Source organism: Cebus imitator, unplaced genomic scaffold, assembly GCF_001604975.1.
Source record: "Cebus imitator isolate Cc_AM_T3 unplaced genomic scaffold, Cebus_imitator-1.0 Scaffold113, whole genome shotgun sequence".
Taxonomy (NCBI): Eukaryota; Metazoa; Chordata; class Mammalia; order Primates; family Cebidae; genus Cebus; species Cebus imitator.
This window is the reverse complement of record NW_016107428.1, coordinates 1,148,593-1,166,430: the sequence shown is the minus strand read 5'-3', so window position 1 is coordinate 1,166,430 and position 17,838 is coordinate 1,148,593. Positions and strand designations below refer to the sequence as shown.

Genomic DNA, 17,838 nt, shown 5'->3' with positions numbered 1-17,838 from the left:
ATTTTGGAAGTAAAATCAACATACGATTCATTGAATACAGGTGATGAAGAAGTAAGGGAATGAATAATAACCAATAGGGTCTGGCTTACACAACGAGAGACATTTTTTGCAAAATTAGTGACAGGGAATATATTTTGGGAAACTGAGATGATCGAGCATCAAGAAACAAAGAACTAGAAAGGAATATTATATTTCAGACATTCATAGGGAAAGGAGTTTTAAGAGCTGCAGAATGGTCAATTGATGAGGTAAACAGAACAGAGGTCCAGAAGGATGAATATAATAGTAGAATTTAGGATACAGTAATTAGGTAAGAAGTTAGGACAGTGGTTAGAACTGGCTCCCCTTTAGAGTCACCTGAGGAATGTAAAAAGAAAAATGAATAAATAAATAAATAACATTTGATCCCCATCCTCTGGGGTTGTGAATTAATTAAGGTCTGAATTGGGGTCCAGTTCTCAGTGTCTTTTGAAAGCCCCCTAGGTGACTCCAGTGTAGAATTACAGTTGGGAATATGTGGGCAAGAAGAAGGAAGGAAAGAGAGGCTGTTGCAGTATTCCAGGTACAGAAGCCCTTAGGACCATGATATATGTGGGATGAGCAAGTAGGAACAGATGCAGTGATTTATCAAAAAGTGCTTGGGAAATGAATGAGCCCTATGACAATGAAATGATGTGGTATTTTTAACATTGAAAAACAGAATTATCATCTCTGGTTACTCCTCCAGAGTGTCAAGTACTTCAGTGAAATGATGACAGGCTTCATCTTTAGCGTGAGATGAAAGAAGACACTAGGGTTGCCCCATCATTTCTTTTGTAATTAAAATTGAAATTCAATTTTAAAAGTAGACATTAAAGTACCTGCCAAAAGCATCATATTTATATATTTTGTTCATACCATGGATTGAGGAATAATAAATTTCTTACCTCCTACCTCCTAGGTAGCACTAGCTTAATTTTCTTAAAGTCATTAAGCCTTCCAAACCCAAATCTCAACATCAGATTTTAGTGGTATAAAGACAAAATGACAAAGGCCTCTGTTTTCAGAGGATACTTGGCATTGGTTGTGCAGAAATCTGCATAAAGTTGGCATAAGGCGAGAGAAAAAAACACTTTATCAGATATTAATCAAAAGGCAGATTATAGCTACCATGAGGACTTGTCTGTCTGACTCCTTCATACAGCAAGAGTCCTCACCTTTTTTCCTCTGTCACGCACACACACACACACACACACGCACACATACACACACAGATCTTTTATAATACTGATGGTACCTTATATGTCACCCATATATTTAATCAGACTGTGTTGTTTGGGGTTTAATGTTTGCCCCACTAAACTACAAAACCCTGGATGACAACAATCACTTTCTCTTTCACTGGTTATTTTAAATATTTTATACATCCACAGGCTTAGCAGAGTAAAGACACTGCAATATGAGCAAAGGTGAAGCCTCTTATTTGGCTAGAGAGAACAGAGGTGTGGTATAGAGATTATATGGGTAGATTGGAATAACAGAATGAAAGACTTCCAACAGCAGGCTAAGGAGCTTATAATTTATCTTGAAAATAGGATGTAAGAATCAAATTAGGTCAGTAAAGTGGCATGAAGAAATGAATATTTTAAGAAAATTAATTTGACAAAAGTATATTGGATGTGGGAGCAAGAAGAGACTGGAAGCACAAAACCAGTTAGAAAGTAGTACATTTAGTTTATTTTAGTTTATTGTGATTATTAAAATATCTGGATGTGTTTCTGGTATATTTTTTTGGTTTCTATCTGTCCTACTTTTGCTATGCTTGTTTTCCTCTCTTCTTCTCTTGCTTTGATGAATTGAGGGTTGCTTTTTCAAACTCCATTTTTCTTGACTTTGACTATTTTATTTAAATAGGTCCTCTTGAAATGTTGCCATGAATTTTAAATGTAGAGTCAATGTTTAAGCAATGCCATAATCCCGAAAAATTCAAGGATTAGAAAACATTTAAGTCTGAGTGTGCTCTTCCTGATTTACATGCTATTGTCATACAAATTGGGGGTAATTCTTTTTTTAATGTCAAAATGATATATAATTATAATTATGATAATTATTGATATATTTTATATTGTATTGATATATTGTATATATATAGATATATTGTATTTACATTGATATATTTTATATTATACAGTAATATAAAACATTTATATTGTACAGTAAATTATGAAATAATGATCATCATTTAGTATCAAAAATAGTTTAACTAGACTTGCTAATGGTTACTCTTTTATTTTCTTATCAATTCTTCTGTTTAAAACTGTCATATTGTAATGTTTTCCCTTTCTCCCACAGCATCACCTCTAGATTTTTCTTTAGGGAAGTTCTGCAAGTGTTAATTCTTTCTGGTTCTTGACATTCAACTCCTGAAAGATAGTTTTGTCAAAAACACAATTATGACTGGGTCTGGACTTGTTTTTCCTCAATGCTTTGAATATATTTTTCCACTCTTTCTGGCTTCCATTGTTGTTGCTAAGTGTACCTTTTTAAGTATCTCTTTCTCTCCCTTCTGGCTCTTTTTCAGGTCCTCCATTTGTATTTGCTGTTCTATAGTTTCACTAGTGTATCTACATTTAAACTTATTGTTTCTTCTTTATGCTTTAAGGTTACACTTTCTAAATCTGTATATTGCTATCTTTGATCATATCTGAAAAATTGCAAGCCATAATTTTTTGAAACATGCCTCACCTCTATTTTCTCTGTATTCTCCTCTGAGACTCCAATTGGACGTGAATTAGACCTTCTTATTTTGTCCACCATATGTCTCCATTTCCATTTCACTTTTTCATCTTCTTGTTTCTCTGTTATTCTTTAGGTTGTTTCTTTGGATAGAGTTTCCATCATACAGACTGTCTCTCCAAATATGTTTGATCTTTATCATAATAATTATATTGTGTGGTCAGTCATTCCTGATGCTTACTCATCCCAGAAATTACATTCCTTATTTATTTAAGTTGTTTATGCATATCTGTTCTTTTATTCAGTATCTTTTAATACCAAAATTTTCTGTTCTTGTGAGGCTAAATTTTGTTTGTTGTTTTGCTGATCCTCACTCATGGTATATTGCTATTTTGTATTTTTAGTGATATTTTATTAAACTTATTGTTAGATCTTTATCTGGGTGTAAATATCTTATATTCTTAGGTTGCATTATTCCTCCATAGAGGATTTGCACCTTTTTCCTCACAAAAGCTGAAGTGTATCACTGAAGTAAAGCCATGTTAGCTCCCCTCAAGGATTCTAGCTTAATGTTATTGTCCCAAGCTTAGCTTCTCTACATTTTCACTGACCCAAGTTGCAATATCTTAATAGTAGTCCTGTTATCAGCACCTGCCTTCTAGTCAGCCCCATCCATCCTGTCTACTCACCACACTCCTTCCAAATAGCCCTGATAATTCATACATTTTAAATTGTTTTATACATTTTTTAAAATTTATTTTTGGGGGGAGAAAACTTAGGTAGCTCTGATATCTTTTTCAAGGCAAACAATGCATTAAAAATGGTTATATCCAGCATCTAGTTGCCCTTCTCTGGGCAGGTACCTCAGAGCAACTAATCTATTACATGAGGTCAGAGGTAAGAGGAGCAAGATTTTATTTTTTTAGAATAGGTGGGAAGAGTTGTGTGTCTGGAATAGGAATATGATAAGAATGAAATTTTTAAAAATGAAGATAAAACTAAGTGCAAAGAAATAATGGGATTTGCAAGTATGAAAAAGAGAGATCAAGGTATTTTAAAATTGTATATAATCAGAATAGATGTTACAAAGAGTAAGTGATAGCACATAACACCAAAATACATGAATCATCTGCTATATGAAAATATATTAATTTTTAAAATTTTAATCTATAGAGTAGGAAAGAGAATTCAACTGTCCGGGAACCACTGCCATATGCTTAACTGGTTAATTATGGCCTGTACATGGTACAATGACTCAGAAGAATAAAGATTACAGTTGCAGGGTTTGGGCAAAAAATAGGTGCTCAATGAATGTCTGTTGAACTAAACTACATATAATTGTATTAATTACATAAACATGCTGCCAATACCACTCAGGCTGCTTAATTAAAAACAGAGCATGTGTAAAGCCAAATGGTAAATGTAATCCAGGCTTATCCAGAAATACAAGACAAAACAAGCTGTGAAACCCTCAAGTTTATAAAATGCCAGCCATCATTGCTCACTTGTATATACATTTTGTTAATTCTCAAACAGTAGACAGTGAAGTATAAAGTGTAAAGTATAACTGCCTCCTATGGTTTATGAGGGCTATGAATGAAAAACTCTTTTTCTCAGAAGTAACATAGGGCCATCTATTCTCTAATCAGTAAGACCTTTTTTCATTAGATTTTTTCTTATTAGGTATAATTTTCTGGAATGAGTGCAGAGATTAAATTTTCTTAAAGGTTGGTAATGAAAAGAATGTTAAACAACAGCACCTTCCTCAGGAAACTATGACAGATAAGTTGACATACTTCTGCTTAATTTTGGAATAGCAAAGTCTGCTATAATTAGATGCCTGCTGCTGGAGATTTGCCCTTACCCCATATTACGAGGTAGTGTTAAATACTTCTTCACAGCTAGATACATACCAAGGTACAGTAGAATGTGCAAACAATTCCTGTTGCAAACACAGAGCCCCAGAGATCAAACCCAGTCACTAGGAAAGGAGAAAAACAGTATTAAAAGAAGTTTCCTTGAAAAACTTAAAAGAGCAAGTTTTATGAGGAAAGAAGACAAAATATTTTCATCAGTGTTCTTTGTAGGCAAAAATAAAATCAGAGTTTTCCCTCATTAAATTTTCTCACCTTTGAGAAAGATTATTTTTATTATATTTTTATACTTCTAGCTAGTCAATAAATTTCATGTAATGTTCAAATTTTTCCTCCTAAGATTTTATAGCTTCCAATCTTTGATCCAAATGTTTTCTTTGTTTTTGAGTTTCTGTTTTTCTCAACAAAGTTAGTCTGAGAACTCTGAAACCACCTAAACGTCATCCCTGCAGCAGGGATATAAAAGGAAGTAGTGGCTTTAGAGGGTCCACTGGGAAGATTTTTGGGCAGAAATCCAGTACATTTGAATTTTTATGCAAACAACCCACTTTTCTTCTCTAACCATCATGAGAAATTTGAACAAAAATTGATTTTTAATACCTCTTTGACATTTTGTTTGTAGGAAAACAATCCTTTTATTGAATGTACCTAGTATACATAGGTATACATGTGCCATGGTGGTTTGCTGCACCCGTCAACCTGTCATCTACATTAGATATTTCTCCTAATGCTATCCCTCCTTTGGTCCCCCAGCCCCAGATAGGCCCCAGCGTATGATGTTCCTCTCCCTGTGTCCATGTGTTCTCATTGTTCAACTCCCACTTATGGGTGAGAACATGCAGTGTTTGGTTTTCTGTTCCTATGTTAGTTTACTGAGAATGATGGTTTCTACCTTCATCCATGTCCCTGCAAAGGACATGAACTCATGCTTTTATATGGCTGCATAGTATTCCATGGTGTATATGTGCCACATTTTCTTGATCCAGTCTACCATTGATGGGCATTTGGATGCTTCCAAGTCTTTGCTATTGTGAACAGTGCTGTAATAAACATATGTGTGCATGTATTTTTATAGTAGAATTATTATAATCCTTTGGGCATATACCCAGTAATGGGATGCTGAGTCAAATGGTATTTCCAGTTCTAGATCCTTGAGGAATCACTACACTGTTTTTCACAATGGTTGAACTAATTTACACTCCCACCAACAGTGTAAAAGTGTTCCTGTTTCTCCATATCCTCTCCAGTATCTGTTGTTTCCTGGCTTTTTAATGATTGCTATTCTAACTGGCATGAGATAGTATCTCATTGAGGTTTTGATTTGCATTTCTCTAATGACCAGTGATCTTTGACTTTTAACAATCCATGCCTTTTTATTCCTGTAGCTTGTAAGAATGCATATCATAAAATCAGATTACAAGTCCAAAGCACAAAACTCCGAAGAATATCAAGATAAAAAAGACTTTCTTAGCAGCTCTTATCTAAACCTCACTGACTCTGAGATTAATATTTCTCAATATAAGCACATAGCCCAATTAAATGCAATACTGAGAACTTTCAATATGACAGGTACCATTGTGAAGTTTACTTTCACTTCTTTCTTTTTGTTTCTAGCATTCTATTGTTTTGAAAGTAACAACTATAAATTTTAATGTAACTATTGCAAGCAACTTTTACCCTTACACTGGATTATGTACTTCATGCGATCACTAAAATCCATATATTATAGATAAACATAATTAGTGACATATACAATACCAAAACTGCCATAATTCCAGTGATTGGAAAACAAAAACCAAATCCCAAACAAAAGCAATCAAAATTGGTATCTAGAAGTATGTGAATCAAAACCAACGAATTGTTTGTATTATTTTCAATGTTCAATCAATGTTTAGAGCTTCATGTAATGACTTCTAATAGTAATTCAGAACTACCAGATGAATATCTCCCTAACAAAGTATTTTATTTATAATTCTACAAGGTGAGAATTCAGGCATAAAAATGGTAAGATACGCCAAGGGAATGTTGATAACTCACCTTGATTGAGTGCCAGGGCAGGAGCATACACGACCACTCCTGTGTAGAGAATCTGGTAGAGAAACAAGAATCAGGTGGGCAGTGAGAAAGTGACATAGAAAGGAAAACTACCTAGAAAGTTCTTTATTGATATTAGCGTTGTATTCTCTTCAACTTGTTCATCAAACATCGCATTCCCATCCACTCTAAATTTTACATTGCTCACCACTGTCAGCAGTTTGTAGAGGGGATGTAATCATTAGGTGGTAGAAGAGGGCTGGATTTTCAAAATTGCTACAAATTTTGAGATATTATGGTTATATTTTGTATATCTCTAAGGGATACAAAAATAGACTTAATTTTCATTCACCTTCCTTCTACCCATTTTCCTCATACACGCATCAAAATGTACTCTCTACTGACTTCATGGGACAGAAGCATATTTCAGCAGTTTGATGAAATATGGAATTTAGAAGTGAGATGGTAAGAATCTGCAAGGAGAAAGTACTGTGCTGGGAAGACTAACAAGATGGGTGGGTGATCTCCGTAATGAATATATCTTCTAATTCCCAGAATTGTAACCACTACCCTGCTCAAAATAGGTCCAATTTCTCTAGTTTTTATTGGGAATTTCACCATGTAGAGATTCACATTAAGGTTTTAAAAGGCAATTATCTATAGGCAGATCCAGGAGCATTGTTTTCCTCTATTTTCTTGCCTAAATTCCTCAGCTAGTGAGTAGGAGTTTTTATTAAGAGGGAAGAAGCTTATCTTCTAGCAGAAAGTACTTGGTGAGTAGAAGGAAGTGTACCAAAGCCGTGCCATGGGAAAATTTGGAGCAGCATGAAGACATCCCAAAGCTGGGAGGGTGGGAAAAGAGTTCATAAGAGGGGAGAGAGGGAAGTAGGAAATATTGTCTTAAAATGACTTTCAGCAAAATAGGCATTTCTGCTTCAACTCAGTTAATGGTTAAAAAACAAAACAAAGACACAAACAAATCTAGTTACCTGATCATTTCATATCTAATCTAGAGCAACATTTACAGGTTAAACAGCAGTGAAATAAATGTTAAGAAAATGTGGGTGGCTTACACACACACACACACACACACACACACACACACACACGAAGCTTTTTTCTTTTCCCTTTGTGGTTTACAATATACATTTGTTTCTTATTTTTAGCACAGATTAAAAGTGCTATCTGTGGAATAAAGTAGTGTCTTCTTAGTATTAAGTGTCCTTTATCTGAGTTTATTGCCCCCAAAATAAACAAACCTATATCTTGTAACCTCACAGTTCCTACATCTGCAGCAGCCATGACCTCTTACCGTCTGTACAATGTAGATGACTGTGGCAGCATAGCGAACTGGTTTGTTGAATCGTAGTTGTAAGTACTAAAGGAAACAGAAAGACATGCAGAGTCAGTGAGATTTAGATAAGAGCTGATAAGAAAGTCCTTTTTATCTTGGTATATCCTCTGTTGTGCTTTAGACTTGTAATCTGATTTTGTGATATGTATCCTTAGAAGCAACAGTACTGAAAAAGCATGGATTGTTAAAAGCCAAAGATCTATTAAAACTCAACTTTTGTTCCTGCTTCTCCTGATGATCAGAGAAGAGAAGTGAGTTGTTTGAATAAAAATTCAACTCTATTGACTTTCTGCCCAAGAGTCTTCCTAGTGGACCCACTGAAGCCATTATTTCCTTTTATATCCCTGCTGCTCCAAATTCAGCTCAATCCTTTATTTTCTCTTTTCTGGATTGCTGCTGTAGCACTCCAACTGATCTCCCTAATACCAATCTTTGCCCATTCATCCTATCAACCACATATCTGCCATATCGATTCCCTTAAAGCAGAGCTCTGATCATATTGCTCTTTTTCTCAAATTCTTCAATGATTCTCTGTCATTGACAAAACAAAGTGCACATCCCAGACTTGATATTCAAAACCTTCCATTGTCAGACCCCCACCCTCCCTTTCTTAAATCATATCACTAACCTTTACATAATTTATTCTCCACCTATAATTATTATTTATCATTCAGCTAACATGTTGTGTGCTTTTTCAGACCTTTCTTTCATTTAGTCAGAATTCTTAATATAAGAGCCACTCTCCCCAAATTTCACAAAGTCTTAGTCATCTGTCAACAGATGGAAGGAAAAGTCAATACATTCTTTCAGATATCAAATTATGCAGTTGAAACAGTCTTTCTTCTTTCACAGATGAGAAACTCAAGGCTTAGATCATGGATGAAAGCATCAGCCCCACTGCTATTCCTAGCCCTGCTCATACTTTCTCCTCTGAGCTCATATGGCACTAATATTAAGACATTTTCATGGTTCTCAGTTGTTATGTTGTATTTCGGTATTGAATTTGATTATCTCACTGTATTCGTTTGTTGCTAATACTGTACAAATTAATTGCCACCAATTTTTTGGCTTAAAGCAACAGAAACTTATTACCTCTCTGTTCTGAAAAACAAAAGTTAAAAATCAATTTCACTGGGTCAGAATCAACATGTGAGCAGGAGGCTCCTACAGGAAGCTCTAGGGAAAGTCAGCTTCCTGCCTTCCTGTTGTTAGTGGATGCTGGCAGTCCTTAGCTTCTGGTTCCATCACTCCAATCTCTGCCTTTATAGTTACATTACCTTTCCTTTTGCCTTTCAAATTTCCCACAACCTCCCTCGTATAAGGATACATGTGGATTGTATTTATATAGGCCCCCTCTGGATAATCCAAGACAATTTTCTCACCTCAAAATCCTTTAATCACATTTGCAATAATCCTTTTTTAAAAAAACATGTTAAGTAATATTCACAGCTTTCAGGGATTACACCTGGATATATATTGGGGAAGGTATGTTGCTTTCAGCCTGCCGCATTTGCCATCCCTGATACATACAAATACCATTCTATTTTATTCATTTTTATCTTTATCATTTATGTATTCATTCATTCAACAAATATTTGTTACCTGCTTTACATATTGCATTCTGACACAAAATGATTAGCAAATATAACAGAGTCCATAGCATAGAGGATCTTACAGATTAGAAGAAGTGACCATTAACAAATATTTATACTGATAAAAGTAAAGTTGCAATTGTGATATGTACTATAAGAGCTACAGGTAGCTGTGAACTTGTTAAATAGTAGGATCTGATTTATTGTTTTAGAGGTAAGGAAAGTAAATATTCTAGAAGAAATTAGCATGTGTCTTTCAGTGCATAATAAACATGTATTGAATAAACAAAATTAATTTTTAAAGTATTAAATGGCTTGAGGATTAAATTTCTTGCTAGCAGTTTCTACTTCATAGTTCTTTCTTTTCCGAATTAAAAAAAAAAAATCATTTTGATTAAATCAAGGATTGTTAGCCGATTTATCCTTTCCCTGGAAACACTAGGTAAATGTTTCATGGCTTACTATGGGCCCTTCTTTGAAACAGAGGGCATCTCTTGGCAGAACTGTGACTCCATTTTACACTAAGTCACATTCTCAACTTATCCTGTCAGATTCTCCCAAACCTGAGGTAAAACAAAAAAACAAAACAAAACAAAACAAAAAAACCTTATTTTTATGCCCTCTCTTCAGCTGATATATTCTGTGAGCCAGAATGTATAGTCCAGTGAATATGTGAATGAGGGCACCAGATGTAAGGAAAATGTTATTACAGAGGAAGGGAAGTCAGTGAGGAGTCAGCAGTCTCAAATATCATTAGATAGAAAACATTGCAAAATGTTTTTGGTAAAGACAACTTGGGTTCACATCTTATGCCCATGGGAAGAGTAGTTTCTGCCACTAAGCCATGGTTTTCTCTTCTGAAAGTGAATGTTTGTATGGATCAAATAGTGGGAGGTATGCCAATGCCAAGTACAGAGCTAGGGATTAATGACTGCAGTGGTCACTGAGGGTGCAACACCCATAGTTTATTGGCACTCACTGTTCCAGTACCTGTTGATGGCATCTAAATGTGCCTGAGGTTATCTGCTTGAGACTGTTATGAGCCTTTGCACTGGGTCACAGGGCAGATCAGAAGGGCCTGGGGGTGTTATCATCAGCACTTAGCCAATGACTAAATGGAGTTGGAAACAAAATACCCTGGCTTTTTACCTTTCAGTGAGGACAACCCTGAGACACATTTTATATTGTCTCTTAGAGACTCCCAGTTGGATTGAACCCCTATTGCTCACAGTACAACCTGCTCAAAATTACATTTTTTGTTGGTGTCTTTTTCTTCTACGTCTCTTGTTGCCACTTGTCTATCAGTGCTTACTGGAATCACTTCCCCCAAATCAACTTGCATTCAAATCCTTCTTTCAGAATCTGCTTCTAGCAGAATGCAACTTAAGACAGAGAAATTTATAGTAAAGATTTTGAAAACGCTTCTGTAATGAGGTATGTTCTCTTTCTAATAGGAACTCTTTTCTATCACATAAAGAACTCAGGATAGCCTACTGGAGGATGAGACCAAAGGTAACAAGGACAAGCTGTCTCATTTGCATTCCCCTAGGCCAGAAAGATGGTAGCCAACATACTACCTTCTAGAAGTCACATACATGGCCCCAAATGAGACCAGCCCAATTTCATGGGGCCCATCTGAGCCAGGCAAAATAGCTAATCTACAGAATTGTGATAAAATAAAATAGTTATTTCGAGACATTTATCTTGTGGTAGTATGCTACATGGCGATAGATAACAATGAATACAAGGATTGGTACTAGAAGTGGGGAGAAGTAACAAAAACCAAAACTATATAGCATTAGTTTTGGTACTGGGTGGCACAAGGAAGCCTGGAAAACCTAAGGGGCAATGAATCCTGAAAAAGGTAAAGTCACGAGGATGCTGCTATAGAGATCTTAAAAAAAATCAATGATTTTCACATCTCAGTTAAATGCCACTCAATTCAGTCAACCCAGTAAAATTATAAAGACAGTACTGGGGAAAATCTATATGAACAAAGGCCTATTTAGAAAGCAGTCTCCCTGAATTCCAGTTTGAGATTTGCTGGTATCTTATTCTGTGATCTATGCCTCAGGATTCTCGTATGTGAAAGAAGAAAGACTATTACAAATGCATAACTCTATATCTGAAAGAATGTATCCACTTTTCCTTTCAATGTATTTACTCATTCAGTGATCATCATTGGCATATATATAAGTTATTCCTATTGTCAAAAGTAAAAATGCAACAGAGAAGTTGCATGCTTCATGCCTTCTTGTAAAAATATCTGATGTGACATTTACCAACATTATGATGGATTATTTTCAGAACCCCATACTTGATCCAGCCATACTGTTTTCCATCTCAGGAAATACCAACTCTACTTTTCAGGTTGGTTCGAGCCCAAATGACACATAACCAGCCTTTACTCCTCTTTCCCACCTTCCCCACATCTAATTCATAAAAGAAATCTGGGTGCTTGTCCCCTACTTTCAAAATATATTTACCTGCATACATACTCTCTTACCACGCTATTACTATTATCTCTTACCCAATTATGTAAGAACACTCCCAATTACCTCCCTGCTTCAGCAGTAAAAGTCCTATAATTATTCTTACTATATAGCTAGAGTAATCTACTCTTAACATACAAATCTCATCATGTCACTTCTCTTCCCAAACACTGAAATGACCCATCATTTCTAGAGTAAAAGCTAATCCCTATGATGACCTAAAAGGTCTCATAATTTTGGTTCAGACCCTAAATATCTCTTTTACAACAAATATTTTACAGCACCATTTACTCTCCTAAAATAATATTCAATAATATCTTATAGATAAATATCGTATTTCTCAAAATATAAATATAATTACTAAGAATACCACCACTGTCATTTAAAGGAGAACTAAAAGGAAAGCATTTATGAAAAAAAAAATGTATGTAAGGTATAAATGCCCAGAAACCACTGTGCAAGAAGACATAGTGAAGTAGTAGCCTGGGCATTATCATAATGAAAATCTGAAAATGAAGAGAAGTAATTGAGATGCCATGAAGTCCAAGAAAAATGAGAAAACAGGTAGGCATTGGCCATAAGCCAATATTAAGTTAGGTAAATAATAAACTGGATATAATAGTGTACGGTAAGAGAAGGAATGAAATAGCTTTAATTAAAGTGAAGATAATATTATGAGACTAATAATAATCTGTGCAATTGAGATAATGAAAATATATGATATTGCAAATGAGCTAAGCCTAATTTATCACTTGAGGGTTAGAAGAATTCCTTATGCTTAGATTTGCGACAGGGTGGTGATAAAGTAGCACAGATGGCCTATCTTAGTGTTGAAATCCCACCACATATCAAGGCATTTAAATCAGCAGGCTATTGCTATGTGACACCCACCCCCAAACTCATTGGCTCAAAAACCAAAAATTTATTATTTCTCATAACTCCGAGGACAGGCTGAGTGATCTCTCTGGTTTTATCAGGACTCTCATATAGCTCTAATAACCTGGAAGATCAATGAAGAAAGGTCTGAGATGGTCTCACTCACAGGTCTGGTAACTGGTGTTGGCTCTTGGCTGAATGTCTCTGTTCTCCATGTGTCCACTCATGCTCCTGAAGCTATGCCAGCTTCCTGACATAGCAGTATCAGGGCAGGACAAAGGAGGACAACGGCAGTACCAGGAGGACAAAGGCAGAAGCTGCAAGGCTCATGAGGACTAGGCTCCAAGCTCACAGAACATCACTTTGGCTACATTCTAATGGTCAAAGCAAGTCACAAAACTAGCCAAGGTTCACAAGGTGGATAAAGAGACTCTACCTCTTTAAGGCTTTAGTATTTAAAAAGACGCTGGAATGGATATCTTTCAATAAGTAACAGGGAACGGAGGCTGAAGAAAGAAACTCAAGATACTGTAGACAGACTAAGTGTTATAAATTTGGAGATAGCAACAACAATAATCATAATAATACAACACTCTTACATAGTATTTACCATTTGCCAGGCCCTGTTAAACTATTTGTATATAATACATCATTTATTCCTCACAGACATCCTTTGAGATAGATTTTTGTATTACCACTATTTTACACATGTGAAAACCAGGTATAGAAAAGTTAAGTAGTTTCTGCCAAAGTCATGCAACTAGCAAGTAGCAGAGCTGACACTGAAAGCCAAGTCAACAAAGCTTACAGTCCATATATTTTTTTTTTAAGACAGAGTCTCACTCTGTTGCCCAGATTGGAGTGCAGTAGATCTCAAAGGCTCACTGCAACCTCCTGCGTTCAAGTGATTCTCGTGCCTCACCCTCCCGAGTAGCTGGGATTACAAGTGCGTGCCACCATGCCTGGCTAATTTTTTTGTATTTTTTTTTTTTAGTAGCGATGGGTTTTGCCACGTTGGCCAGGCTGGTTTGGAAATCCTGATCCCAGGTGATCTGTCCAACTCAGCCTCCCAAAGTGCTGAGATTATAGGTGTGAGCCACCATGCCCAGCCTAGAGTCCATACTTCTAACCTGCATGCCGTAATGCCAATTTTTATAAAGCAAGAGGTAATCCCAAAATAACCTTATGTATACTTTACATACTCGGATGAGTTACTATTAGGCCACTACAAATTTAAAAATATGTAGGAGCAAAAATGGTAAATATTTTAAAAAACAATGTTGTAAATTAAATTCAGCGAAGTCCTTATATCTTCAATACTTGTACTAATTTATTAATTTAAAAAGAGAATCAAATCTCCTCAGTTATATAATTGCAATTGGTTTAGTTGTTTTTGCAGTAACTGGGCCATTTTACTAAAACCAGTTACGGCTAAGCATGTATTGAGCAGCATATATGGAATAGACAGATTGCTCAAACTAAGTAAATTGTTCAATAATTTTAAGACACTGTTTTTATTCATTTAATTTCTGGAAAATGTACTAATTTATAGTGTGTTTATAACTTTTTATTGTAAAGTTACTATGCACTAAAGTAATACTAATATTTGCAGTAGTTTTTGAACATAACAGCATTAAACATCATGCAGTGCAGGGTGAAATTATTCATTGTATATGTGCCTTTACACACTGCGAGCCATCTGGTGTCTCTGCCCTCAGCTCCCTAAATGTTAGTAGTGGCCCCTAATCATTTTGACAAACAAATATTCCACAAATATCCCAAGTGCTTCCCCTGTGTGGCACTAGCCCTACTGAGACCCCTGCTGTATGTAACTGGGCACACCTATCTCTTTGATCTCATCTTTTACCATTGTCCCCTTTGCTCTCTCTCCTCTAAGCACACTGATTTCTTTGCTGTCCTTCAACTTGCCAGTCACACTCCTTTTCTAGGGCCTTTGCATCTGTGACTCCTTCAGCCTGAGATGTATTTCCCTTATCTGGCACAATTATTCGCTTTCTTCCAGTCTCCATTTAGATGTCCTATTATATTTGAAGCTTCATATGATCACCCTCTATGAATGTGGACATACCATCATTCCCCACTCATACCAGCATTCCCTCTCTCTATCTTATCCTATTTACTTTACTTTTTCTCCATTTTTTTTTCTTTGTAGGATGGGACAGCATAGTTATTTAGTGTATGATGTCTAAAGTTTAGACTGCCTGGTTTGACAAACTTTTACTTGCTAGCTGTGTGTCACTTAGCAAGTTACTTAATGCTACATACTTCAGTTTTCTAGTCTGTTAAAATGAGATGATAGTATCTATCTAAAAAAGATTGTTTTAAGGCTAAATGACTAACACACATAAGGAACTTAGAGAAGTATTTAGCACATAAATACCATATTCATTTGTATTATGGTTTTTCTTACACAGTGTATATGTATTGACTGCCCTTCTCTGCTATGAAGCAAGCTCCATGACAGCAGGAACTTAGTGCTATGCTTTATGCCTAGGGCTACAAGAATGCCTAAACAAGCTGGGCATTGTGGCATGCTCCTATAGTCCCAGCTACTTGGGAGGCTAATTTAAAGGAATCATTTGAGCCCCGCAGTTTGAGAAAAGCCTGGGCAACATTGCAAAACCTCCATCTTGTAAATAAATAAATAATGAAAAAAAAAGAGGAGTGCCTTTTTAAGTATCTTAACAGTAGAAGCGTAATGAATATTTACTGAGTAAATAGTCATAAAAATTACATTCCATAAAACTATGGAATCATAACATTTTTCAAGACTTCTTAAAAAGTGTTCATTTCCATGAGTGGCTTTTGAAGGGTAGAATAATGTTTTATACTCATTTAGCTTACAGATTTTTTTAAAAAATTGGATCTCTTATGAGTCTTCTGCAGTGACTTAGTAGGAATGATATTGGATGATGAAAATAAACACCTTGTTAGTAGAAACTTATTTTTGATTACACTTCTATATTGAGCATGCAAATTCAATTTTGAACATGGTGTCTTCACTGAGAATCATTGTAAAGTCAAAACACCACTGCCTCATTTCCCTCTTATTAAATAATTCCCATATTTGTATGATATGTCAGTTCCTTCCTGTTAAAATACTTTTTGTATTTTTCAAAAATATGACCATTTTCTCATTAAAAATTAGAGTCTCATTATAATTTGTGTTAAAATGCCCTCTACTCTCTGAGGGAAAGGCCACTAAGTAGAGATAGAGAAAAAATAAGTTTCTCAGGTCTGTCTACTATTAAAAAATCTTAACTAAGTCATTTATCTGTATCTCAGTTTTCTTAGCTGGAAAATTGCCATACTCATGATAGATATTCTGTTTGCTTTTCAGAATGATGATGCTCCTAATAATAAAAAATAACATCAGTCCTCTGTTGCAAACCTACAAACGAGGCCATATATCAAGTGCTGACATAGAAGTTCTCATTTAATCATTAAAATAGCCATGTGGGATTGTCATCATTATTTTCCTTTTACAGATGGGAAAATAGATATTTCTGCCTCCAAAGCTTAGGCTTTTTTACAATAATATTTTATTTCTTTCTCTTAATGTATAATTGTCCTGCAAATCAGAGAGTGCTCTCCAATTACCAGGTGCTATCATTAGGAGAAGAAAAAAAAAAAAAAAAAAAACAGAACAACAAAAATAGTTCAAGTCAAGAAAAACATAGCAACTCTGCTGAAATAGAGAAGAATGGAGAAATTATCTTACCTCATAAGTGCTGGTGATACCAGATCTGTAGAACACAGGGAGAAAGAGCTCTGATGTTAAGACAATGACAAATAGGTAAGAAATGAAGAAGACTATGAAGGATGCCCCAAAGCGGTAGACTTCAGAAGGGGTTCCCAGGACGGTGACAGCTGACATGAAGCTGGCTGTCAGAGACAAGGCAACAGGGCCAAAGTTCATTTGCCTTCCACCAACCAGAAATTCCCTGGAAGTTGCCTTTTTTCTCTCCTTGATGGCAAAGAACACCCCAATTCCAGAGGAAATGAAAAAGAGGGCTGCAAATACGACATAATCCCAAATTGCAAAGTTCTTCACCTCCATAGTGGAACGTATGGCACCAGAGAGTTTCTTTCAACCAGATCTTAGGAAGATGTTTCCAAAAGCAAAGTTCCGTACAGTGTATGCTTTGCTGAGAGGAGAGACTGTGATTCCCTGAAGAAAATTATAACCAGAGGCACTTGTGTGAATCTTCAGACACCAAGGTGTACTTAGCGAAGATCTCAAAAGTTGACTACAAAGAAGAATCTGGTGGTGGTATTGGCACCAAGAGACGAGAATTTGAAATCTGACCCTGGCTAAGAGCTGTCTGTTCTTCTCCTAAAGCATATGCCACGGAGAAGGAACTCAGATATGTTCTGAAATTAATAATCACTGGGGGTGGAATGGACTGGCCAGATAACATGGTGTTTTATCTCCTAGTTGTTTTTTTTTTTTTTTAAGGTTAAACATTACTGGGAAACACAGAATTGGTAAAAGTTGACCACCTCAGCATGTTTAATTAGTGAGATGGAATCTGTAAAATGCAAACACAGCCCTCAGCAGTGTCTTCCTCTTGAGAAAGGGAGAGTGGAGACTGTGTGCCTGCAATTGTCGGAGGCAGTGGATGTGAAAGGAAAGGAGCAAAGGACTAGGAATCCAGAGATCTTTGCTCAAGTCCTATCTCAACCACGAGAAAGCTGTGATACTTTTCATAAATCTTTTAACATTTCTGAACTTCACCTAAAACACAGGGATAATAAGACCTTACCAGGTCTTTGAGTCTCAAACTTCCTGACCCTCTTTGTCCTGATCTGTAAAATTAAAGGTAATAATATCTATCTCATTGGCTGTTATCAGAGCACTCCTGAACATCACAGTTTTT

General features: G+C 35.8%; 1 protein-coding gene across 1 annotated transcript in view; it reads right to left on the bottom strand.

Moving 5' to 3' along the window:
* Positions 1-17,527, bottom strand: part of SLC5A12 (solute carrier family 5 member 12) — a 60,804-nt gene extending 43,277 nt beyond the window's left edge. Inside the window, exons 1-4 of the mRNA XM_017538732.2 lie at positions 16,680-17,527; positions 7,936-8,001; positions 6,627-6,678; positions 4,629-4,696 (exon numbers count right to left, since the gene is read on the bottom strand). Coding sequence (XP_017394221.1) covers positions 4,629-4,696; positions 6,627-6,678; positions 7,936-8,001; positions 16,680-17,018 — 525 coding nt within the window. The 5' untranslated portion in view covers positions 17,019-17,527. The remainder of the gene's footprint in view (positions 1-4,628; positions 4,697-6,626; positions 6,679-7,935; positions 8,002-16,679) is intronic.
* Between the last annotated feature and the right edge of the window lie 311 nt (positions 17,528-17,838).